At 43.4% G+C, this 27092-nt stretch overlaps 1 protein-coding gene and 1 pseudogene across 11 annotated transcripts in view; one reads left to right on the plus strand and one right to left on the minus strand.

The window, feature by feature from the left end:
* Positions 1–27092, minus strand: part of KCNIP4 (potassium voltage-gated channel interacting protein 4) — a 411322-nt gene that overhangs the window by 160211 nt on the left and 224019 nt on the right. The window contains exon 1 of one of the 10 annotated variants that reach the window (XM_081020168.1): positions 25281–25362. The exons of 7 other annotated variants lie outside the window; for them this stretch is intronic. Coding sequence is in view for 1 of the 3 variants with exons in the window: in XM_081020176.1 (XP_080876302.1) it covers positions 24900–24999 (100 nt within the window). In the remaining 2 variants the exon portion in view is untranslated. Of the gene's footprint in view, positions 1–24899; positions 25151–25176; positions 25229–25280; positions 25363–27092 lie in introns of those variants that run through there. 2 more of the 10 variants (XM_081020169.1, XM_081020176.1) reach the window with 2 other exon arrangements.
* Positions 10323–10766, plus strand: LOC308484929 (large ribosomal subunit protein eL32 pseudogene; annotated as a pseudogene). Its single transcript has one exon. The product of its transcript is annotated as a large ribosomal subunit protein eL32 pseudogene (transcript).

A 27092-nucleotide genomic window follows, 5' to 3' on the forward strand; every position in this document is an offset into this window, starting at 1 on the left:
GGTTTTAAAATTCATGTTGGACTAGACCCATTCGAAACTGAAGGGCAACAATTCTGTTCCAGAGGCATGTGCCTACTGCAGTGTTCAAAGAAAAACATTATTGGTTCAAAGACTCAGTTTGATATTCTCACCAACCTTACCTAGAGCATCATTAAGCTGAAGCAAAGGAAGAATTCTCATAAAAAGAATAAATAAAAACAAGAAGAAATTAAATTTTAAAGAGGAGAATGAGCTAGTCCAGATGTTCTCATTTATAATGGAAAAAGGAGGAAAAGAAAGGACATCTGAGAAGTGGAGAAGTGAACAGCATTAATGATCACAGTTGTGGTTTTTCAATAGGGTTGACTGAACACAGAAGCTGATATCTACAAACTTTGCAACTCTTCCAAGTTTGGAAATGTAGAGAACAGTTACTAACTATATTATTGGCTTGCAACACTGGTAACTATGAGCTATATTTCAGTATTTGGAACACCATCATTCCTCATGCCCATATGTGACTACAGGGCCATTTGGCAAAGGATACTACACAACCCCATAACCCGGATATTGATTCAGACGGTACTCGTCAAACATTACCATGAAATAGAGCAGATGGAGCACTGGAGGCATGAAGCAAGTATGAGGCCATTCAGATTTCTCTGATGGGGTGGGGAAGAGAAATGAATGGAAGAACATCAGCTTTGGGCCAATGCTCTCCATTGTTCTACTTACGGTAGTTCTTCTGTAGATAACCCCAACACTAGCTTTCCCAGTAGTGATGTATGGTAGTGAGAGCTGGACCATAAAGAAGGCTGATCACTGAAGAATTTATACTTTTGAATTATGGTGCTGGAGGAGACTCTTGAGAGTCCCATGGACTGCAAGAAGATCAAACCTATCCATTCTTAAGGAAATCAGCCCTGAGTGCTCACTGGAAGGACAGATCGTGAAGCTGAGACTCCAATACTTTGGCCACCTCATGAGAAGAGAAGACTCCCTGAACAAGACCCTGATGTTGGGAAAGATGGAGGGCACAAGGAGAAGGGGACGACAGAGGACAAGATGGTTGGATAGTGTTCTCGAAGCTACCAGCATGAGTTTGACTGAACTGTGGGAGGCAATGGAAGACAGGAGTACCTGGCGTGCTCTGGTCTATGGGGTCACAAAGAGTCAGACACGACTAAACGACAGGGCATTTCCAGACTGTCACTATTTTCAGGTGGGTGATTTTCAATCACATATCCACATACCCAGATTGCATAATTGTACTTGATTGGGAAGTTTTGTGCAAAAGGATCAGACTTTTGCGGGAGGGAAAGTGACAGGAAAACGCACTAGAAAGTGTGGGATTGCGCTTGCTTTGATGCAACATCATTAGACTTCCCTGCAAGCAAGTCAGGCTGAATTCTCAATAAACAGTTCATCTGGAAGGACCCAGCGTTTTCATTAAACTGAACAAAAGATTATCAGATGAGTAGTTTCAGCTTAAATGGGGGGGGGGGTCATTGAGGGGATAATTTCATCTCTCCCATTTTTTCTGTCACTCCCAGTTTTGCAAAGACAGCTCCTCGAAGCAGCCATCATTTTTTTCACCCCACAGAAGCCATCTAGGAATGATATCATGTAGGAGAGTGACCTTCTCAGGGGGTTTCTGAAAGGAACATTGCGAATGCCACCAGGAAGAGTTATCTTCGCTGCCATGGGGAAGAACTCTTCCCCCCTCTTCCTTCACCTGTGGCATACCCCACCCCCCAACTGCCTTAAGTTGTATAGTCCACTCTGGTCCTTTGGATTCTACCTGTACTGGGAGGGTGTTGGTGGTTATTGTAGCCACATATTTGTATTCCTGGCATTTCCAGTACAGTGGTACCTCGGGTTACATACGCTTCAGCTTACATACGCTTCAGGTTACAGACTCCACTAACCCAGAAATATTTCCTCGGGTTAAGAACTTTGCTTCAGGATGAGAACAGAAATTGTGCTCTGGCGGCGCGGCGGCAGCAGGAGGCCCCATTAGCTAAAGTGGTGCTTCAGGTTAAGAACAGTTTCAGGTTAAGAACAGACCTCCGGAACGAATTAAGTACTTAACCTGAGGTACCATTGTAGTTGTATCCATTTCACACAAAACACATTTTATAGCCCATGGACCAGAGTGGTCATGTATTTAACTGAACAACTCATAAATTCTATCATTTTTCTTAGAAATTTGGGCTCAACCCTGATTTAGCATTCCTGTAGTAAGGTGGGTATAAAGGGAAGAAATGGATTGTTGGTTCCTTTCTAGTGTAGCCTATGTGTCTAATAAATAATAATAATAATAATAATAATAATTATTATTATTATTATTATTTACACCCCACCCATCTGGCTGAGTTTCCCCAGCCACTCTGGGAGGCTTCCAATCAAGTGTTAAAAACAATACAGCATTAAATATTAAAAACTTCCCTAAGATTATGAGCAATTCAATGGCCAGGATGTAGAGTGACAAATATCGATAACAAATCCACCACTCAGTAAAAGCTTCTTCTCAGTATACATCAAGACTGCAACCCAAACCACTGGGAGAAACAGGGTAAGTGAGACAAACACCAAACAGGGAATGGGGGCGGGGGGAATCACAGGTCTTTATTCAAATGTCACCAAACAGAAACATTATTCTAAAACCTAGTTCTTCCTTTGCAGATCCTTCTCTAAGCTACCAGCTTAGTCTGGCAAATGATGATCAAGACATCTGTGGTTAAGTGGGATCTAATGTATTCTACTAAACTACGTAGAAAAGGTCAGGCCATCTCGATTACATCGCGCCATTAGAAGAGGCCAGGATAAATCCATGGAGGATAAAGGTATTAATAGCTGCTAGTTATGATGGCTGTATACAACCTCTAGGGTTAGAGGCAACATGCCAGTTGCTGAGTAATGACAGCAGGCTGTTTCCCTCATGTTCTGTATGTGGGGTTCCCAGAGACATGTGGTTGACGTCTTGAGGTCTTCCTGAATCTGGATTGAAAGAGAAGGGTGTGTCGTGGGAAAAGGAAACATCTAAGTACAGATTGTGTGGCGAGTTCCCGCCTCCCCCCGGTGGAAATAAAGACGCAGGACACGATTATTTAGGCTAATGGGCTAAAAATGGCCACAACTTTATTGGTTACAGGTGATTGGTCCTAACCGACTATCCGGCTTCAGCCTGTTTGCCTGAAGTCTGGGAACGGTTAGCCACCAGTAGGGGGAGACCTGCTGATGCACATCAACTAGGAACTCCCCCGGGGTCACCGCTTGGGGGCGTGCCTTAGGCCCTCACCTCCATAGGCTTCGGACAGGGCCACGACCCCCGGAATCCTTTACCGGACTACCCATCATTATGCAGGGGAGGTGATGATGCTTCCTCCCCCCATCTACATAACAATACACTTACCAATGCCTAACCGCCAATGCCAAGGAAGTTGTGACGATTTGCTATGAGGTAGGTGGAAAACCAAGTTGGCTGGTGCCAATTAGCCAAGTGGAAAAAAATCCTACCAGGCCCCTTAACGGCGACCAACCGAGGTCCATAGCAAGGTCAAAGGAAAACCTTAAGGGCGGGAGGGTGGGAAACCCAATGAGCTGAGCTGAGGCGGCAAAAGAGGGAGATCCCCAGCCGTGCCAGTGATAAATAGAGTAAGCCACGCCACCCCCAGGCCAGCCGATTGGCTGGCCAGGGGATGACGCGGCCAGGGAATCCCTCATTCGCATGGGGGCTGAGAGCCAGTCCCTATGCACGTGGAGAGGGCATGAAGCCCGCAACTCCACCTCCTCTCCACTTCGGAAGTGGCTTTGACAAAAGTACTGCCCTTAGACGTCACTTTCTGCCTAGAAAGTGTGGTATGGTCAAGCGTGTGGGCATCCCTGAGACTTATTCCTCCATTATGATGGATCTGAGTGTCCTTTAAGGTCTACACTCTCTTTCTGACTCTTAGCCATGTTCTAAACTGTGCCAGTTTCTGACTTTCCACCAGTTGGTCTATATGAACTTTGAAACAACATATAAATGAGAGTATCATACCAGATACAAAATGGCGTCAGGCCAGGGAGCAAGTGTTGATGGCATCTTTGCACGAAAGCAAAACCTTTGGGCAAAAATAAAGAACAACAGAATGGAATGCCAACTAACGTTTGGCAGTTTGGGACAGGAAGGGTAGTGTCAGAAGAGCTGGCTAACAGAATTGCTCAGGTCACCCAGTGAAATCTATCCAAGAGGAGCTGAGGTTATTTTTTTGGGGGGGGAGGGGGGAATAGAATGAGTAAGTGGGAGGAGAGAAATTCTACAGTTCTCCCATACACCAATTCTTAGAGAGAGAAAGAAGGAATCTTTCATCTCAATAGCTTCCCTATTTTCTTCACTTGGAGCCACTTTGCACAATATTCTTAGTTCAAATGAAGTGAGCCGCAATCACGCAAGTACACAAACACACATACTGAAGGTATGGAGTAATGGGCAATGCAGATGTTGTGCACAGAGAGTGGTACATGCAGACACCTAAAGTGCCAATCCTGTCTCAAGAAATAAAAAAAGGAAAAGTCACACAGCTGGACATACTGATGCATGGATATAAACTTCATGAAACACCTGCAATTCCCATATCATCATAAGCACAGTAACACACTTACGTGGTTCTGTTTAGTAGCTGCCTGCATTAGTAAGATTCAGTAAGTGTGTGAACCGACCCTAAGACTCTGAATCCAGTCATTTATCTTTGTACAACTTTGACCATGATCTATGTGGAGAGGAAAGGCTATGCATCTAAATGAACACATGTGATCAAGTTCCTACCTGTGGATAGGATAGGTAGCTTGTTGCTAAAGGGCTATTACCAATTTCTTGATGCCTTGGAGGTTGTGCAAAATACTCCAGCATCAGAAGAATAAATTGGGGTGCTTGATTCAAATTCATCACACAATACTTGCGTGGCAAGACCCTCAAGCTGACCCCCCATTAAGATAAATAAATTCACACAGACACGGATATTTTGTTTAAGGTTTTTGGGCAAAAATTTGGCCACAACTTTATTGATTACAGGAATGAGAGCAGTATTGGCTTAGGCATTGGTAGGACTATATCTGACTCCTGTCCCCTTTGCAGGAAGTCTGTAAGGGTAAACCACCCAAAGGGAAATTGCTTCGGGGGAACCGGCCTGCATCTCCCCTGGTGTTCCCAGAGGCCTGGCATGGCCCTCACCCTTCAAGCGGACTTCGGACAAGATCCAGGCCCCAGCTTCCTTTAATGGAATACCCTTGACACTGAAGGTGCAGGCAATGGTCGACCTCCCCTCCCCCATTCAACAATAAGCCAATGCCTAACCGCCAAACCTTACAAAGTTGTGATGATTGCTAAGAGGTAGGCAAAAACCAAGTGGCCCATGCCAATTTGCCAAATGGACAAATTCCTACCCGGCCCCTGACTCAAGCCGGGCAACCAACCAAAGTCCAAAGCAAGGCTAAATTAAAGGGAGGGTGGGTGGGTGCTCAGCAACGTGAAGCAGGAGCCAAGCACACATCGCGCTGCTTTTATACTTTCCCCCACTATCACTCTTTGACATGATTGGGTAATTGTGGTGCCTCCCTGGTGTGTGTGTGATAGCTCCACCTACGCCAGGGTGGGGGGAACCAGATTGAGAGCCTGCCCGCAACCAGGACCATCTATTAAGATAATCCCATTTGTCACAAATGTATGAAGCGTTATTACATACAGAGGTATGCATATAACACACACAGGAAAATACAAAATTTGGTTAATCATGCTGACTGTGTGCTGCTGGAGCTCAGCTCCCATTCCACCCTACTCCCAGAGAGCCGTCATCTCATACTGGACTTTAAAGGCAATCTGAGTGCCTTTAGATCAGGGTAGCCTCAGAAGCAAGTGCCTGCCTATCTGGGGTAGGATGTCAACCAAAAAAACTTAATCCAGGATGGGGTTTGACAAAAAGGGAGCAGCTTAAAGAGTGAGTTTGGGCCCCTACACAGCGCTTCCGCTATATTCCTATGTGAAATGTGATATGTAAATTCTACTCAATATTGATCCAGAGTAGATTCCAGAGCAGAGTAAAAACTTAAACACGTTGCAGTATTCCCCCAAAAATAGACCAGAGGCAATTCTATTTCATCCAGCAGAGCTTTACAGCTACTGAAGGCAAATGAGCATCAGGGTCACAAATCCAATATATCCAGGATTTGCACTGTTCGTAAGAAATCCAGTTGCAGCAGACTTAACTGAAACTTACAATAACTTATAATAAGCCTAAACCTTAACACTAAGCATACTATGTACAGAGCACCACACCAGAAGGAATAGAGCTAGAAAGAGAAAGTTAAGACCCAGGCTCCTTCTGGCCTCACTTTTATAGTCAGCATGACCTTGACAGAAAGAGGTAACAGAACCAGTTTAAGCCAGCTGTACTCAGCTTCTCTGAAGGAATAACCCAAACATCATGAACCTTCCGCTTGTTTCTTTCACACAGAGAAGCTTCCAGAACCCTCTTGAATTAAGTAGAATAGGAAAGATCTCTACACATCTGATCAATTCTTTCTGCACTAAGAAATGCAAACTGATGTTCTGGATTTTAGCAGTGGAAACAAAATGTGCCCCCACCTCTGCTACAGCTTCCCTCTGCCATCATTTAGCTAGTTAAAACTATTGCTGTGCCAGTTGCTGCATTGTCAACAAAATATGCAAAATGTAAAGATGCACCCACATAGCTTACATGGGTTGGGTGGTTTGTTGGATTAAAGAATGGATGAAATTAGAAGATACAGATTTACTAGATTTGGAGGGATTTGATAATGTGTTTGGTTGGCATGCATATTTGTGGTATGATAAAGTAAAAGCCCATAAAGCATTTAAAAATCATATAATCAGGAAATCGTTGTATAATGTTTGGATAAAATACAAAGACCTTTTAGAAAGAAAAACGCCCAGATGGCTTTCACCAATGGAGGCAAAGGCCCAGAAAAAATTAAATATGGATACCAAATGGTTGAGATATTATGACTTATTGATAGAGGAAGAGGAAGGTTATAAATTAAGACCATTTGAGCAAATTAAAGATAAGCTAAATTGGCTACATTACCACCAGATTAACAAATTGTATAAACTGGATAAGAAAAATGGTTTTGCCTTGGAAAAATCTAAGTTGGAGATGGAGTTGTTAGATACTGAAGGTAAAAACTTATCTAAAATGTACAAGCTTTTGCTGGAGTGGCATACGAAAGATGAACAAGTTAAATCGGTGATGATAGATTGGGTTAGAGATTTAGGACATAATATAATGTTTGAGGACTGGGAAAGATTGTGGAAGAAAGGGGTGAAGTTCACCACATGTACTTTGTTAAAGGAAAATATTATGAAAATGATGTATAGATGGTATTTGACTCCTGTAAAATTAGCAAAGATGTATCATAATTGTGATAATACATGTTGGAAATGTAAAGAAAAGGAAGGAACATTCTTTCATATGTGGTGGACCTGCTCCAAGGTGAAAGACTTCTGGGAAAAGATTTATAATGAATTGAAAAAAATGTTGAAATATACATTTATAAAGAAACCAGAGGCCTTTCTTCTCGGAATAACAGGTTCGGAACTGCTCAAGAAAGATGTGAATCTATTTTTGTATGCCACAACTGCGGCTCGTATTTTGTTAGCTAAAAAGTGGAAAACTCAAGAATTACCAACAGTAGAAGAATGGCAGATGAAGATGATGGATTTTATGGAGCTAGCCGATCCAACCAGAAGAGTCCGCGACCAGAAGGAGGAGGAACACCACGAAGAATGGAAGAAATTCAATGATTATTTAGCTAAATTTGTTAAACTAAAATAACAGGAAATAGCGTCCAGATACTTAATGGGTTTAGGATTGTATTTATGTTAACTGATAAAATAATATGTTTGATACAAGAAGGAGAAGATTTAAGGATGTTAATGTTTAATTTAAAGGGTATTAAAATTGGGATTTGGAAAACCGTTATAAGGATATGCAATGAAATTCAACTAAGGGGAAACGAGGAAGTCGTCCTACAAAGTAAATAACTGTTATTTTGAATAAGGTTATGATTTATGTTTGTTATGTTTTGTCTCATGTTTTTGTTTGTCGTTGATATTGTAAGAACCAATAAAAAATTTTGGGGCAAAAATACATGGGTTGGGTGGTGGTGGTGATTTCAATGACAACATATGTTTGCATGAGTTTGGGGCACAAAAGTAAGTAGAATATACACTTTCAGTCCCATCCCTCAATGATGCTCAAGTAATGCTTCGGAAGCCCTACTTAGTTTTAGTACCCATCTCTAAAGATGCTATAGTCATTGTAATTATTGCAGCTTAATTCTCAAATGATGGACTCGGCTCAATTAGCTTTGCTTAATCTCCCTCCGTTGCTTTTTCAACATATCAACAGCCCAGTTTTAAATACTTTCCATCAGAAGCATATGGTCCTCAGCAGAGCAACTGAAACACGGTGCATTAGGTCAGTGACTTTCAAAGAGGAGATTTAAAGCTTATCCCCCAAAGCAAATCTAAACACAGGTTGTGAAAATGCTTTTAGACGCAGATGGTGAACATTATGAATTGCACCTCACCAGTGCCGTGGCTTGACAGCTGACTGATTGCTTTAGTCTTGCCAGTTTGGTTTGGCAACATCACCTGGACTGATGCTCAAAATGTTCATAGCTTTCATGATCGTTTTCCGTTCTGCTGATGAGGTGGAAATTAATTGAAATTCTTAATGCACTCAAAATGAAGCAGTACAGGCTTGAGTGGCCAGACAGAATACCCTTCAGGATGGAACCATGACTGGATCATTAGATCTTTAGAAAACTAAAATTTACTTTCAAGTCCTTTGGTTGTTTCCAGTTGGGGCCCACCAGCTACAGAAAGGCTATTTGGTGTAATGGAGGCTTCTGCAAACAGAAGGGGGAGGGAAATGATTTTTTGCAAATCTTTTGCAGCCCCTCCACTTCCTATGCTGTTCCAACGATTCCCAACGACTCTCCAGGATTCTGATGCACACACCAAGTTTATATTGGAACAGTTTACTTGAATAAACTGAGAATATACCCAATAATACATTCAACACTTCTCAGCAGCTGTGGATTTTGGATTATGCTCAGTAGACAATACCTGACATAACAGCAAACTCCTAGAGGCCAAGGTCCCTTCAGCCCCCCAATAAAATATCTGAGGGCGCCGGGGGCCCTAAAGTTGATGGGCATTGCCATTCAAATGGTGTGGGTGTGCCTGTCATGTGATTATGTGGGACAGGGGTTAACTCCCCACCCCACAATATTTTATTCAAGTTGGCATCCCAATACGTGAAATGGATGATCTCATTTCCCATATCTGGGTTGTGTTTTGTTGTTTTTACAGAGCAGTTACTGGGACTGAATATCAGGAGCATGGTACAAAACAGAAAGCGTGTAAATATCTCCCCCCCCACACACACACACACATATTGCAGTCCTAAAGTTGATATTTCATATCAATTTGGCACAGAGAACAATTGCGCTCCCACAGCAAGGTGGCGGTTCATCAGCATGAAAATAAAAATGTTTGGTCCCAATCCCGATTCTCTTCCTGGCTCAGCTACTATTTAATTCCAAAAGAACCACATATTTCACATATCTAGTAGTGGTTTTCTTTTCCTACACCAGAGAAGAGCTTTTTCATTGTTGCTAATCGTGAAGTAGCATCTCCACCCCCATCGTTCTGCCCGGACACTTAGGTCCAGCGCCGAGGACCTTCTGGCGATTCCCTCACTGTGAGAAGCAAAGTTACAGGGAACCAGGCAGAGGGCCTTCTCGATAGTGGCACCTGCCCTGTGGAACACCCTCCCACCAGATGTCAAAGAAAAAAACAACTACTAGACTTTTGTAAGACATCTGAAGGCAGTCCTGTTTAGGGAAGCTTTTAATGCATGATGCATTACTGTATTTTAATATTTTGTTGGAAGCCGCCCAGAGTGGCTGGGGAAACCCAGCCAGATGGGTGGGGTAATAATAATAATAATAATAATAATAATAATAATAATAATATTTAATATTATTATTATTGTGACAAACACCCTAATAAGGTTCTGAGGAGCTTCAGGGTTCATGGAACACAATCTGAAGACCACTGCTCTTAGGGGTGTTATTCTTGCCTTGAATATGAGAGTTTCCAGGTCAAAACTACAGACCTGCTTACGGAACTAGAGAAATCAGAAGTGGTAGTTTAAGCACTTTTAGGGGAGTACATGAAGCTAAGAGCTGAAGTTCATGTTTTGAACGAACTTGGGATCTACCCTTGGAATCTTAAATAAAAAGGATCTCAGCTTTCTCTACATGCTCACTCCTTGCATGGGTGCTGCCATTCTTCAGCAAACACTATGCCGGCCCTCAGACCCCTCATCAAGCCCAAGATCGTCAAGAAGAGGACCAAGAAGTTCATCCACCATCAATCTGATCGCTGTGTCAAAATTCAGTGTAACTGGCTGAAGCCCAGAGTTATTGACAACAGACGGTTCAGGGGCCAAATCTTGACGCCCAGCATTGGGTATGGTAGAAGTAAGAAGACAAAGCACATGTTGCCTTTAGGATTCGGAAAGTTCCTCGTCCACAACGTCAAAGAGCTGGAGGTGCTGATGATGAGCAACAAGTCCTATTGTGCAGAGATTGCTCGCAATGTTTCACCCAAGAATCGGAAGATAATTGTGGAAAGAGCAGCAGCTTGCTATCCAAGCCACAATCAAAGCCACCAATCCAAATGCCAGACGGCGCAGTGAGGAAAATGAAAAAACAGTTGCTCTTGTACAACTGTATTTAAGAAAAAGTCAAAACGTGTTGGAAAAATAATAATAATAAAGGATCTCAGATAGCAGTACCAAAGAAGCTATCGCTACGCTGGGCAGTCTGACTCAGTTCAGATTCATATGTTCAATAAAGAGGTAAGACTCATGCCAGAATGAACACAATCAGTTCCACAGCTACTGGGAGTTTGAAAAGCAAATTACAGTGGTACCTCGGGTTAAGTACTTAATTCGTTCCGGAGGTCCGTTCTTAACCTGAAACTGTTCTTAACCTGAAGCACCACTTTAGCTAATGGGGCCTCCCGCTGCCACCGTGCCACTGGAGCACAATTGCTGTTCTCATCCTGAAGCAAAGTTCTTAACCCAAGGTACTATTTCTGGGTTAGCGGAGTCTGTAACCTGAAGTGTATGTAACCCGAGGTACCACTGTATACTTCATGATTTTCATTGGGTCACCTACAAGTGATCGTGTTTGGAGTCACCCAGTGTGGTGTAGTGGTTAGACTGTTGGACTAGCATAAGGTTACCAGATTTTTTTCAGTGAATCCGAGGACACTTTTCAACTTCCTACTAAACAGGTGGATTTTGTCAGGGAACTGATTTGTAAATCCGGGGACTGGCCCCCGGGAAACAGGGACATCTGGTAACCTTAGAATAGCACCTGGCAGACCAGAGTTCAACTCCCAACTCAGTCTACTAGGTGACCTTGGACCAGTCACTAAGTCTCAGCCTAACTTACCTCACAGGCTTGTTGTGGGATTAAATGGGGAGGGAAGAGAACTAAGAACACCACTTTGGACTCCTTGGAGACAAAGGTGAGGATACAAATTCAACAAATAAATAAATATTCCATAAATTCTGGAGATAATTAAGAAACAGAAATGGCATTATTTGCTATTGACTATCAATTTGATTTGCATGGTAATACTCATCCCAAATGCCGCCTCACTGAGTGTAACATAAACATGCCTCCAGCTTTTGAGCAGCTGAGATACAGAATCTTAATTTCACCTCACCGCTGACTCTGAATCTAAAAATAAACCGTAGATGCACCTCAAGATTCTCAGGTTCTGGTTTGTTTGAGCTGATTAACATACAATCAACCTTTGGCACAAAAGCTTAATTAAAACTCTTCGTCAGAAATAGATAAGGAGAACTGGATCATTTGCAAAATACCACAACTGTGGATCAGCCTCCCCTAGCTTATCACCCTGCAGCTGTTTTGGACTATAATTCCCTTCTTCAAAACATCTGGAGGGCGCAAGTTTGGGAATATGAAGACAAACAAGAAGCTTAAAAATTACTGTACCCCCTTCTGTCTTGTAACTTTGAACAGCAGCATCATATTTATAATGTGTGTGTGTTTGGTGGGAGGGAAAGAAAGAAACTGCATTCCTGTAATCAAACCTTTTGTTTTATATCAGTGTTTTCCTGCTTCAAATTAAATGGAACATACCAATCTCCTCTTTTTTTGTCCGGGGGAGGGAGGGAGGAATTGCATGGGGAGTAACTTTCATTATCCTCTGCGGATTCTTCAATAATGGATCCTTGTAGTAATGGCAGCCCATGTTGGTAGTGCTGTTTCTGCCAATTTTCCATAAAAATAGCTCAAAAACGCCCCCCCCACCCTGATTTTGCCAAAAAGGCTCAACAATTGTCCGGATTTCCACTGTTTGAAATACGGCAACCCAAAATTGTATTTTGTCTACCTGCCCCTCTTATTGTTAGGTGAGAGCTTAATTCTGCAGCAATGCTAACAGGCTTCTCAACCAACTCATTCCACCGGTTTCAATCAAACTTAACCATGACTAATGTTAGCTGGATAATGTCTTATAAGATCCCAGACTGGTACAGTATTTACTCCCCAGGATAAGTAAATACCTCCCTACCTCACAACACCAAAACAGTTGCTACACTTTAAACTTACTCAAAACATCCCTGGGGGGATGAAGACTTGTTCACTTTTGGTTTCCAAAACAAGTAAAAGTAGGAGCTAACTTGCAGAAAGATTTTTATGCTCCCCCTCCCCTGTTTCAATGTGGCATAAAGAAAGTTCTGTTGTTGTTCTCTGTTAGGAATATTCAGCTGAATGAAATCACATACTGTACATTTAAAGAGACATTTAAATTCAGACACAAAATAAGTTTTTTTCTTCTTGGTTTCCAAAATATGCATAATTCACAGTTAAAAGTGAAGGGTGAAGATACGCAATATTTTGCTTGCAGTATTTTAGTGAACATTCTTTATTGTGATATATCCATTATTAACACAAAATATTTTTTAAAAAACCAACAAAAATAACAAATGTATATGAAAATATTGTAAAGCAATTTCCAGAACTTCTCAATAAAAATGGAATAACAGTTTTACTTTTCTGAAAAAAGAACACGAGCTAAAGGGGGTGAGTGGATAGGATTCAGCAATGCAGACAACTTCAGTTTCACAATACTTTTCTCTGTTTTACTCTGAAGATATGTAAAGGTAAAGGTAAAGGGCCCCTGACAGTTGCGAACGACTCTGGGGTTGCGGCGCTCATGTGGCCAGCATGACTAAGCCGCTTCTGGTGAACCAGAGCAGCGCACGGAAATGCCGTTTACCTTCCCGCCGGAGCGGTACCTATTTATCTACTTGCACTTTGACATGCTTTCGAACTGCTAGGTTGGCAGGAGCTGGGACTGAGCAACGGGAGCTCACCCCGTCCCAGGGAATCGAACCACTGACCTTCTGATCGGCAAGTCCTAGGCTCAGTGGTTTAACCCACAACGCCACCCGCGTCCCTTGGTGAGATAATAGTCTTGCCTAAAATGGGTTGTGTGGAATGAGATTTGAACTGGAACTTCCTGGCTCCCAGCAAATTCTCTTCTTAGCCACTACTTCTTCTCCAGCTACTGTAACCCTATTCAATTTCTCCAAATGCCTGCTTACCCACAGATAAGGGATCATTTAATGACCGCTTTACTAATCCAGTACTTAGTTTTATCTTCAGAGTATCACATTTAACAGGTTCAGATCAAAATCCTTGACTTTAAAGAGAAGGCAAAGGCAGATGAGGACAAGCCCTTCTTGTTAATCCCATCAGACTTTACTACAGGAGGTCAGAAACCTTACGAGGGTATTTGATTTCAATAGCGATGTTAAATTACGACCGTTTCCTAATGGGGTATGCTAATGAAACATGGTAGAATTTGGGTCAAAATTATCTACAGCTGCAGAAGACAGCAATGAAATGTTCCTTAAAATCTGCAGGTGTGTTTTTCTGTTGAACATGAATGGTTAGAGATACAGTCACTTAATCAGGGTGGGTGGATCACGCCTTGCAGGAACCTGGCTTTGACCACATTGTTTGGCACTGACCTCATTCAACCTCCTTATACTGCACTATCCTAATGATGTGTCACCTGCAAAATGCAGGATACCAATCACATATACAGTTTACATTTTTAAAAAATGAAATTTGAAATACTTTATTGTCACTTGTACAACTTGTATGGGGTGGCGCTGTGGGTTAAACCACAGAGCCTAGAACTTGCCGATCAGAAGGTTGGTGGTTCGAATCCCTGCGATGGGGTGAGCTCCCGTTGCTCAGTCCCTGCTCCTGCCAATCTAGCAGTTCGAAAGCAAGTCAAAGTGCAAGTAGATAAATAGGTAACGCTCCGGTGGGAAGGTAAACGGTGTTTCTGTGCGCTGCTCTGGTTTGCCAGAAGTGGCTTAGTCATGCTGGCCACATGACCCAGAAGCTGTACGCCGGCTCCCTCGGCCAATAAAGCGAGATGAGCGCCACAACCCCAGAGTCGGTCACGACTGGACCTAATGGTCAGGGGTCCCTTTACCTTTACCTTACAACTTGTATACAGTGAGATTACACGAGCACCCCCTACTCAGCTCTCTTAGTCTTAATTCCCCACCAAACCCGAAAGTCAGAAATCTTTTCATTCAGCAGCCCAACAGCCCACGGATAGAAGCTGTTCTTTACCCTGTTGGTGCGACTAATCATGCTTCTATATCTTCTGCCTGAGGGCAGGAGATCAAGAAAGTGCCGGCCAGGGTGTGAATCATCCCTGAGAATTTCCCTCACTCTCTTGAGGCAACATTCTTCCGCGATGTCATCCAGTGGATTCACGGGACAGCCCATAATATATTGTGCTGTATTTACTCTGTAGGCACTTCCTACATTGTCCTTGAACATAAATGTGAATGGATTCACAGACTTCAGGCAAGGCAAGTGGGTGCATCATTCCCTTCCTCTGGGAAAGGACTGTAGCTTGGTAATACAGTGGTACCTCGGGTTACATACGCTTCAGGTTACAGACTCCGCTAACCCAGAAATAGTACCTCGGGTTAAGAACTTTGCTTCAGGATGAGAACAGAAATCGTGCAGCAGCGGCGTGGCGGTAGCGGGAGACCCCATTAGCTAAAGTGGTACCTCAGGTTAAGAACAGTTTCAGCTTAAGAACAGACCTCCAGAACGAATTAAGTTCTTAACCCAAGGTACCACTGTACAGAATGCTGAAGCCCAAGTTCAATCCATAGCATTTTAATAGGTCTAAAAATTTTTATTAAATTTTCTGTTTTACTTTTTAGAATATTCATTTAAACAACCTTAAAATATCAATGACTTCCCTTCTTCTCTTTCCATGGCTCATTTTGCATAATGTAAATCCCTGCACATTTTACATAAACTAAACCATTCCGTATTCCATTCTTACATTCATCAAAACTTATTTACGCTCTTGCATTTATCTTAACGCTGCCAACATTTTCAAGTGTACACAATTCCACCCCATATGTTCAACAAACATTTTCCAATCTTCTTTAAACGTATGTTCTTCTTGTTCCCTTACTCTATATGTTAGGTCTGCAAGCTGCACATATTCCATCAGTTTAAGTTGCCATTCTTCTTTGGTTGGGACCTCGCTCACTTTCCATTTTTGAGCTAACAAAACACGGGCCGCAGTAGTGGCATACATAAATAACCTTTTTGACACCTGGGAATTTCCGTCTGAATTATCCCCAACGAAAAGGACTCCTTTTTTTGGAAAAGTACTTTTAACCATTTCCCCCCCCAATTCATTATGGCTTATTTCCTAGTACTTTTTTACCCTTTTACAGGTCCACCACATATGATAGAACGTAATGTGGGAAATATCTCTGCTTAGTGGGGCACTGCCAGTCAGCAGAGACAAGCCAAAATTGGATGTGTCAATGGTCCGACAGAGTATAAGAGTTTCCTATGTTCTACATACACATCCATTCTCCCTGTATATGCTTACCTGCTGGATCAAAAGTGATTAACCAGAAGGAAAGACTTTACCTGCAACGGTTACCAAATTAAGAACACCAAATTAACTCCCAACAAATATTTGTTTTCTTTTTTTTAAGCAAACCATAACAAATTGGCATCTTTAGCGCTATAAGGGAACTTTCCTTAACGGACTAGGTTTGTCTTCACTACTACAGTGGTACCTCGGGTTAAGAATTTAATTCGTTCCGGAGGTCCGTTCTTAACCTGAAACTGTTCTTAACCTGAAGCACCACTTTAGCTAATGGGGCCTCCCACTGCCGCCGCACCGCCACTGCACAATTTCTGTTCTCATCCTGAAGCAAAGTTCTTAACTCGAGGTACTATTTCTGGGTTAGCGGAGTCTGTAACCTGAAGCGTCTGTAACCTGAAGCGTTTGTAACCTGAGGTACCACTGTATAGCTACTGAATTGTGGTGCATTTCTGATTTTTTTTTATTTCTGCCTTTATATTTTTTACTGTTTTTGAGTTTGATTTTATAACACTGTATAGTTTGAGTAGATTAGTACTGTATTCAGTGATAACAATGCTCTACAGCAGCGGTTCCCAATGAGGGGTCCAGGGGCCCCTGGGGTTCTGCAGAACACACCCAAGGGCCCCATGGCACATCCCTTGCCAACAGGGCCATCTTTAGCAGATGTGGCGCTGGGGTGCAAATATCCACCCAGTGCCCCCAAATTACCACAGATAGTGTTGGGGTGGCCATAGCTGCGCACTGCCAGCCATTGGGGGGGGCCACAACTCTCCCCCATGCTGTTGCGGGAGAGCGATCTCCGCAGAGGCTTGGGAGAGACGTTGCTGTTGACATTTCCATTCCACCTTAAGCAGCAGACGTGTGGAACTGTTGTGTGTCACATGTCTGTTTACATTCCAGCACAGCTTGCTGGGAACTTCTGTTGTGTATAGCTGTTGCTTTTCCTGTTCTCTCTGAGACGACATGAGGTACCTGTAAATACCTGTATATGATTGTGAGATATGAAAACGCCGGTCCCAAGTCCCTGGGTCCTGAGACCCTCAAAATAAAATTGGAGCAAAGTTGGTGAAGCAGCAAAAAAGTTTATGTAGTGACCACAAGAAACATAATTGCAAGGATGGGTGTCCAAAGCAGGCACACCCAATTTCAGTAAAACCCCTTCATCTGAGCGCAAATCCCGCCCTTGCCTCCCATTGGTTGGGACGTGCAAGGTTCACAGCCTATCACAAGCACCTAATTAAAACACGAAATTCTCCTATCCTGTTGACATCTCCTATTCCTCTAAATCCAAGGACTTAGGTAAAAGTAAAGGTACACCTGACAGTTAAGTCGAGTCACGAAAGACTCTGGGGTTGCAGCGCTCATCTCACTTTACAGGCCAAGGGAGCCGGCGTTTGTCTACTTCTGCAGACAGTTTTTCCAGGTCATGTGGCCAGCATGACTATGTTTCTGGAGAAACCAGAGCAGTGCACGGAAATGCCATTTACTTTCCCGCCTATTTATCTACTTGCACTAGTGTGCTTTCAAACTGCTAGGTTGGCAGGAGCTGGGACCGAACAATGGGAGCTCACCCCGTCACTGGGATTCGAACCACCGACCATTTGGTCGGCAAGCCTAAGCAGCACAGTGGTTTAAACCAGAGCGCCACCTGCGTCTCTGCCCTTAATTACATTTACCCAAATAAGGAAGCATGTTCCTGTGCTTCCACACATTTACTGTTGGGATATGAGTACAACGCAGCTGCAAACAAGCAGTTTGATGTTGACATCACATGATGTGACTAGTCCTGGGAAAGAATGTACCAGGCAGTTCTTATCAGGACGGTTCACAGGGATTTGTTCTGTGTGTAATATGAGACCTTCCGTTTGCGCATGTGAAGGAAGTCTTACTGAGTTCCTTGGAGAAGACTGAGCTGAACGGACATGTTTTTGTACAGATGTAAAGACAGAAATAAATCGTAGATGATGTAGACTTTCTGACTTTCTTCTTTCTCCTGCTGGTATGCAAGGAGCACAGGGGGTGTGCATCTTCCACGCTGGGGGATGTCACCTATCAAGATCTCCCTGGACCTGCGGGGATGCCAGCCAGGGTAGGTCACCAGTAAACAAGCCCTGGGAACCTGAGAGGGAGGCCAGCCTTTCCCGAGGGGCGAGTTTTCCAACATTTACTCAAGTGATAAAGCCACACGTACACGAGTTCTTCCCAGCTGAAGCATGCTGAGGTGTCTAGATAAACCACATTCTAGCAGCAAGCTGCTCTGCTTTCGGGTGTTCTAACCTCAAACCAGTAAAGATAACCTCCAAGCAAGCCTGCGGGTTAGGTAGCTGTTGCAAACTTCTTTTCAAATCTGGCAACTGTTTGAGGCCTCTGAGATCTTTTAACTTTTCATGAAAAAGCGACAATTTTATTTATTTCTTACACGCTGATATATCATGATGACTGGAATTTATCTCAGCTGCTTCTTCCCACCTTAGATAAGCAGCCGAGATACATTGCCCAGCCTCACACAGTGAATTAGTCCCAGTTCCTCTCAGGCTCATGTGTGCTTCATTCAATGAGCAGTGGAGGTTCACTGAACTGCTCGTTGAGGGATGGAAGAGGCCTCCTGCCCCCCCCCCTCCAGCTGAATGAGCCAGTGGCGGACTGGGGGCTCAATTTACTGCTCAGCTGACGGGAGCAGCAACCATGCTCCCCTCAGTGGAGCAGTTTCATGGAGCCCCCACACTGCCACTGGCTTGTATGAGCCACTGGTGGGTCAGGGGCTCTGTAAAACTGCTTGGCTGACGCAAGGACAGTCGCACGTTCCTCAGCCAAGCAATTTAAAGAAGTGGCCTGATCCAGCAAACTCCTTTTACATTCATGCATTTGATGAAGTTGGCTGTAGAGTATAAAGCCTCATGCAAGAGGTAGTTAGTCTTTGGGGTTTCACAGGACTCTCTTGTTTGTGCTTGCTGCAACACAGCCACCCTCCTGGAATTCAACCCATGGAGAAATGGAGAAGATGCCTTGTATGTTAATTCTCTAAAAGGACTACAGTAGTACCTCAGGTTACAAACACCTCAGGTTACAGACTCCACTCACCCAGAAGTAGTACCTCGGGTTAAGAACTTTACCTCAGGATGAGAACAGAAATTGTGCAGCGGCAGCAGTGGGAGGCCCCATTAGCTAAAGTGGTACCTCAGGTTAAGAATGGTTTCAGGTTAAGAACGGATCTCCAGAACGAATTAAGTTCATAACCAGAGGTACCACTGTACCTGTTTACTGCCAAGGTCTTTGTTGCAATCCACAGCAACAAACATTGCCAAAGATGTTGTGTATGTGTCAGATACAAATTACGTTTCAGGCTTCAAGGGAGGCAAGACTCTTAAGACAATTGAATCATCTAGGAAATATATCTTTTGGCTACGTGAAACTTGACATGTAAAAAGCCATTTTTTAAAAAGTATTCAAGGAAGACAGTGGAGGTTTTAAAGCAAATGTTAGATGGCGATCTGTCATGGATGCTTTAGTTGAGATTCCTGCATTGCAGGGGTTGGACTAGATGACCCTTGGGATCCCTTCCAACTCCACAATGCTATGATATGATAGCAGTAATATGGAAGCAGTAGGCTAATCTTTGCAAGCCTTCCCATCAAATGTCAAGGAAATAAACAATTATCTGATTTTTAGAAGACATCTGAAGGCAACCATGTTTAGAGAAGTTTTTAATGTTTGATGTTTTATTGTGTTTTTAATATTCTGTTGGGAACTGCCCAGAGTGGCTAGGGAAACCCAGCCAGATGGGAGGGGTATAAATAATGAATTATTATTATTAATTATATGCAAATCTATTGATCAAAGAAAGATATGCAAGATAAAGGGACATGTTAGCCCTCAAAGTTCCGTGAACGTTCCAACAAACTAGAAATATAATATTAAATTCCAGGGGGGGGTGTTTTGGGGGGGTGAACTTTACCAAAAGCACCACGATTAAAAAGCAAAGCAAACAAACAAAAATCCCCCATTTAAACACAACGGATTTAAATCCTAGCTGAAGCTGCCCATCCCTCCTGCGGGCATCAAAAAAAAAAAAAAGGGAATGCAGATTAGTAATCCTTAGAAAAGCAGAATGAGATACAAAACCAGTGCAATTGTTACAATCTGTGCTTTCATCAAGTGTGGATGATCCTTGGAGATTACAGCATGAGGCAAGTGTACTGCGAAGCTTCCAGGGGATTCCTGCTTGGATCACGCACTGCAGTTTAGTGACTGTGGACCTGGGAAGAGAGTGCCAGCGCCAGGCACATGCTGCAGAAATCTGTCATTTCCACTTATGTACTGTATTTGTTAAGAAGTGGTAATAGACTGATGCCAAATACTGTATGTTACTACTGGCAAAACAGCGCACACATAAGCCAACAATAAGCAATAGCATACCAAGTATGGGGGGGGGTTACTATTTATATATTGTAAGCTGTCCTATAGAGACATCACTTTGCCAATAAAGGTCCATATAGTTAAAGCTATGGTTTTCCCAGTAGTGATGTATGGAAGTGAGAGCTGGACCATAAAGAAGGCTGATCTCCAAAGAATTGATGCTTTTCAATTATGGTGCTGGAGGAGACTCTTGAGAGTCCAATGGACTGCAAGAAGATCAAACCTATCCATTCTGAAGGAAATCAGCCCTGAGTGCTCACTGGAAGGACAGATCCTGAAGCTGAGGCTCCAATACTTTGGCCACCTCATGAGAAGAGAAGACTCCCTGGAAAAGACCCTGATGTTGGGAAAGATGGAGGGCACAAGGAGAAGGGGACGACAGAGGACGAGATGGTTGGACAGTGTTCTCAAAGCTACCAGCATGAATTTGACCAAACTGCGGGAGGCAGTGGAAGACAGGAGTGCCTGGCGTACTCTGGTCCTTGGGGTCACGAAGAATCGGACACGACTAAACGACCAAACTACAACAAAACTGTCCTATGATCCTTGGGTGAAGGGTGGTCTAGAAATGTAATAAATAAAAACAATAATACATTCATTTAATTTAGATTTCAACCCCACTCTTCACAACAGCTCTCCAAGTTTTAACACAATTATATTGACATAAATTAATATTCATTGCTGTTAACCATATTCCTAAATATGTGACTTTCTTCTCCATGGTCAAGCCAGTAAAAGGCACCCCTGACCATTAAGTCCAGTTGTGGATGACTCTTAGGTTGCGTGCTCATCTGGCTCTATAGGCCGAGGGAGCCGACGTTTGTCCGCAGACAGCTTCCAGGTCATGTGGCCAGTATGATTAAGCCGCTTCTGGTGAACCAGAGCATCGCACGGAAACGCCGTTTACCTTCCCGCCAGAGCGGTACCTATTTATCTACTTGCACTTGCCATGCTTTCGAACTGCTAGGTGGGCAGGAGCTGGGACTGAGCAACGGGAGCTCACCCCATTGCGGGGAGTTGAACTGCCGATCGGCAAGCCCAAGGCTCAGTGGTTTAGAGTACAGTGCCACCCGCATCCCTATCAAGCCAGTAAAGGTACCCCTGCCCGTACGGGCCAGTCGTGTCCGACTCTAGGGTTGTGCGCCCATCTCACTTAAGAGGCCGGGGGTCAGCGCTGTCCGGAGACACTTCCGGATCACGTGGCCAACGTGATGAAGCTGCTCTGGTGAGCCTGCACCAGCGCAGCACACGGAAACGCCGTTTACCTTCCCGCTATAAAGCGGTACCTATTTATCTACTTGCACTTAAGGGTGCTTTCGAACTGCTAGGTGGGCAGGAGCTGGGACCGAAAGATGGGAGCTCACCCCGCCGCGGGGATTCGAACCGCCAACCATGCGATCGGCAAGTCCTAGGCACTGAGGTTTTACCCACAGCGCCACCCACGTCCCTCTTATCAAGCCAGTACTTAACTCTAAATCATTCTTCACATTATCTTTCATATTTTTCACCAACATTTTAGTTTTACTCTTATTTTATCTAAAGCCTGGTACTATTCTCCAATAGATTCCCATGGTTCTTTAACAGATAACATCACATTGTCCATTTGGATTGGGGCCATGATCCAGTCCAGATTCCCCTTCCCCACTTCCCCTCATATTGCACCCAAAACCAAAACCTTTACATATAACTGCTTTTATTCAGCGACTAACATCAAAAAATCCCCTACAGAAAACCTTCTTAAGTTTCCTAACAAGCATTGTTTGCACTACTTTTGAAATATCTGCAAAACCAGGCTTCCTGTGATGGCCAATTCTACTATTCCAGGCCTGCTAACGAGATAGACTAATTCACACACCTTTCCAGTTTGTACTTTGTGCAAAGATAGTGTTACCATCAAGGAACTAGCGAAACATAGGTCAAACAATGGTCAAGTATTTCACATTGTGATTTATCAGAACAATAACAGAGATGTGTGTTTATGTTAAACGACAATCCCTATTGTCTTTTTCAAGACTCTTCCAAAAGCTGCAGTGCACCACTTCCAATGGCAGGAAGACTCATTGCCTTTCCACACAGCAAAGCTCAGCAATTGTCCTGACTTTGGCTCACCTCTGCCAATGGGATGGTGGCTTGGGAACATCTGCTGGAGCTTTGGGTTCCAGTCCTGAGACACATGGCCAGTATGAGAGTGTAGGCCACGGAAATGGAGAATGGTTGGTGTGCCTCCTCCATGAGGGTAGTATCACGAGAAAAGGCCTTTTCTGCAGCGTCTCCCTGTTTATGGAACACTCTCCCCAAGGAGATTTGTCTGGTGCCCTTAGGTTATGGTTACCAGATTTTTTTCAAGGAATCCGGGGACACTTTTTAATAAATAAATAAATCAATGCTTTATTATTTTAGGAAAGGGTTGCCCAGAGTTCTTGACCTTTTTTAGAGGGGGGGACCCCAAAGTTGTAGGGTGTGCACCTCGACACAAGGCAAGAGGAGAAGCCCATCTACAAACACGCAAACACCCCCCAAAAAGAGGTTAGGGTGGGGGGAGAGAGAGAGATTGAGTAAAGGCACACACTGGTCTTGGGAAAACATGCATTAAAACACACACACACAAGGCTCCGTCTCTCTCAAGCTGTGGACTATCCTTCCACTGGAAAAAAAATCAGAAGGAGCAAAAAAAATTTTGTACATTCTAGTGAAACATTATTGTACATTATTCTTTACTTTATATAAACTTAATTATGTTACTAAATTCATTGCACATTGCACCAACATTACATACATACTTTCCACCTCTTTTGAATTTTTCAAGAATGCACTTGCAAAACACCCCTTCTGAAACTTTACCTTAACTGAAAGTCTTAACGCGAGAGTACTGTTAAAAGAAGAATCAAAACATACCCAGAAATACTAGAAGCCTGTGCTGCCAAGCCAACAAACTTTGGGATCATACATGCTTCTTCTTCCAAGTGAACTAAGTGTGCTTTCTCAGTCTGTTGCTTAACAACCTTACAATTCACTGTCAAACAGCCAGCTTTTGCAGTGGTTTAAACCTAAGCAAATCATACAGAAACAGAGTAGCCTATCCCATAATGTAAGGACAGTTACAAATTTGAGTGTCTACCAATAATGCTGAACTTTTAAACACTGCCTTTTTGAATGATAGATGAGTTTGTCATAGCAATCATGCCACTGAAATGAAATCACCAGGTCCTATTAATATATCTGCAAATGTATACAGTTATTTATACCGAAGAGAATGCCTTCTTTCTAATGGATACATAAGCCTCCCCAAATAATCTTCTTTATATAAATGTGCTGGGTACCACAATTGTGGAAGGCACTGTAGTCTCTGGTGCTGATTATATGTGGGTTTCCTAAACACACAGCACCAAAAACAAAAACAGCCTGCCATGAACTTTCTTCTCATGTAAAAAATACTACATTTCTTTAAAGGGTTATATAAACAGAATTACTTTAAGCTGTGTCAGAGCAGCAAACTTACGTCTTGCTGGTTTTGTTTTTACTGGTTAGACTGTAAAACCTTAATCTACTCACAGAATAAGTTTCTGGTGTCATGTGCACAGATAGCCTATAATGCAAAATTACGGAATATGTTGAAAACACACCAGGACATTTCAGCTTGGTGCCTTGAAAAACTAAAGAAAACAATACCTTTGTGTTACTTCCCATGTAGAGAAGCAGTTTCCGGACTACACTAAATATGCAGATGATGTGCTGAACAAAACAAAAAGATCAACTGTTTTACCGACTTGTGTTACAACAGGAAAAAACTATACAGAAACTAAAAATCCACACAATTCATTTTATCTGTCATATGTGCTATATCCAGAATATACTGAGTTGGATGAGACTACAATAAATAAAGCACTTGACAATTAAAATGTGAAGCAGAACAACTCTCCTCGGCCAAAGACAAATTAACTTTTCTCAAATAAAGTTTAAACGTTTTGAATGTTTACCGTACAGCATATTTCGAGCAAAGCAATTACGATTATATAGTTGCCACAACCCTCACTGTCATACAACTTTTGACCTGCCAGAGCACATTTTGGAGGTGATTATTTGAAAATCTTTTCCTTTTTTGCCAGCCTGTTCATACAAATTCAACGAAGCATGGCTAATACCGTTATCAGAAACATTAGCCAAAGTTTTCTTCCCCCACACCAATTCTCCTAAAGCGCTTGGGAATATTTGCAGTGACTGCCACAGTTCAGCTGCAAGAACCCAGTGATGGGGGGGGGGGGAAAGCTTCCAGTTGTAGTATCTACCCTCAAATACTCCTGCTGTGTGTGCTGCCCTGAAAGTAGCATCTTAAAAGGTCTCATTAACAGGTGCCCTTCATAACACTCCTCAAGAACCGCCACTTAGAGAAACAGAAAACAATGAGAAGCCACTCTCTTACCTTCTATGCCCGAGTCAATCAGCCCAAACTGTTCCAACACCTTAACAAAGAGCACAATCATGACCAAGACGGCTATCATTTCAAGCCCTTCTAGGTTCATGGCGAGCTAGGTCATGGTCTGGCTCAGCCACGGAAGGAAGAACTCGTCTGCCTGGCTCTCTTTGTAAAGCCATTAAACTACATTAAGAAATCTACAGCAAGGGAAAGGGGGGGAAAGAGAGAGGGAGACCGGGTGACTGACTGACAGAGAGTGTGAATGTGTTCGGTCTACACTAACCGAGGCCAGAAGTGGCAGCCGGATAAAGTCCAGCCTGTCAGGATTATCCATTTGCTCATTAACACACTGACACACCAGCAACAGCCATGCATGCAGGAAAGTACCGACTGCCCTGGGGCCGGAGTGGTCATCCAGCAAACGTCCCTGGCAGAATATGACGCGTCTTGAAGTGATAGCAGCACGCCTGGGAATATTCCCCCCCTCCCCTTCCTCTCTCTTATGCCAGCATCGCCGATACCGGAGCATTGTTTGGATATTCAGTTGCCTGGGTAACGGGTAACAGACGCTAACTAATATGTGGACTTGCATTGGACATCGAGGGACTGGGAAGCTTTGCACCAAAGTTGCGAATGGTCAAGAGATTGATGATTAACTCTTACATTTTCCTTTTCTGGAAACAAATGCAAGCTTCTCTATAAAATGCAAATATCCTTCAAGAACCAACCTGGGCTGTAGGTGGATTGGGGCAACCATTTGCCATGACTGTGTATGCACCCAAATTGGGGAGAATATTTGAGCACAATCAGAAATCTGGAATGTAAGAGAGTGGCTCCCATGGTAAGTAGAACAGTCTTGTACAGTGGTATCTCTGGTTACGTACTTAATTCGTTCCAGAGGTCCATTCTTAACCTGAAACTGTTCTTAACCCGAGGTACCACTTTAGCTAATGGGGCCTCCCACTGCTGCTGCGCTGCCGGAGCACGATTTCTGTTCTCATCCTGAAGTAAAGTTCTTAACCCAAGGTACTATTTCTGGGTTAGCGGAGTCTGTAACCTGAAGCGTCTGTAACCCGAGGTACCACTGTAGTTCCCAACAAAACTGGAACTGGGGACATGACCCCCCAAACCACTGTCTGATATCTTAAAGCCATACAGACCTTACATCTGCATTACAAAACTCAAAAGATACCATCCCAACATTGCTTTCTAGAGATCATGACTAAAATCTCTAGCCTTTACTTTTGAGTGCTTTTTTTTTAATGAAACACTACTGATAATAATGGGACATGGGTGGTGCTGTGGGTTAAACCACAGAGCCTAGGAGTTGCCAATCTGAAGGTCGGTGGTTCAAATCTTTGTGACAGGGTGAGCTCCCGTTGCTCGGCCCCTGCTCCTGCCAACCTAGCAAAGTGCAAGTAGATAAACAGGTACCGCTCCGGTGGAAGGTAAACGGCGTTTCCGTGCACTGCTCTGGTTCGCCAGAAGTGGCTTAGTCATGCTGGCCACATGACCTGGAAGCTGTACGCTTGCTCCCTTGGCCAATAAAGCGAGATGAGCGCCGCAACCCCAGAGTCGGCCATGACTGGACCTAATGGTCAGGGGTCCCTTTACCTTTACTGATGATAATAATAATAATAATCAGCAAGTCTTTTGCTTGTGAGCTATATTTCATTGCAGGGAATGTGCCATCCTACCATAGGTTTTTGGAATCTGCAAGTCTTGAATCAGGGACCTTTACTTTCTACCCCCACCTTGTAGTAGCTTTCTAGATACGATGGCTGGCCTGCTTCTAATGTATTTCAGTGCCACCACGATGGACAGGCAGGGGACTGTACCTGCAGTTACCAGCAGGGATCAGGTGATACAAGAAACCAGTGACATTCTACTTGGTCCTGTAAGCTTCTTAGTTTGGATGGGCTCCTCTCAGACTGCCCACCTTTGTCTACTTGCACTGCAGCCCAGCTTGTCTCCAGACTGCCAAATCGGACAGAATCTCATGCAGAGAATTCTTAGCAACTACAGAACTATAATTGCCCAGGGTCCTTGAGGGAAAGTCGGGACACTTAAACTAGTTTAAAATCTATTCACTTAAGGGATAATACATTTTCAAGGAGATTTGTCTTATGCAGTGATGTGAATAGGGCCGGTGAGCAAATCGTAAACAGGCTGTCTGAGTCACCTTCAGGACAACAGATG

This window comes from Podarcis pityusensis (genome assembly GCF_964106645.2).
Source record: "Podarcis pityusensis genome assembly, chromosome: 9".
Taxonomy (NCBI): domain Eukaryota; kingdom Metazoa; phylum Chordata; class Lepidosauria; order Squamata; family Lacertidae; genus Podarcis; species Podarcis pityusensis.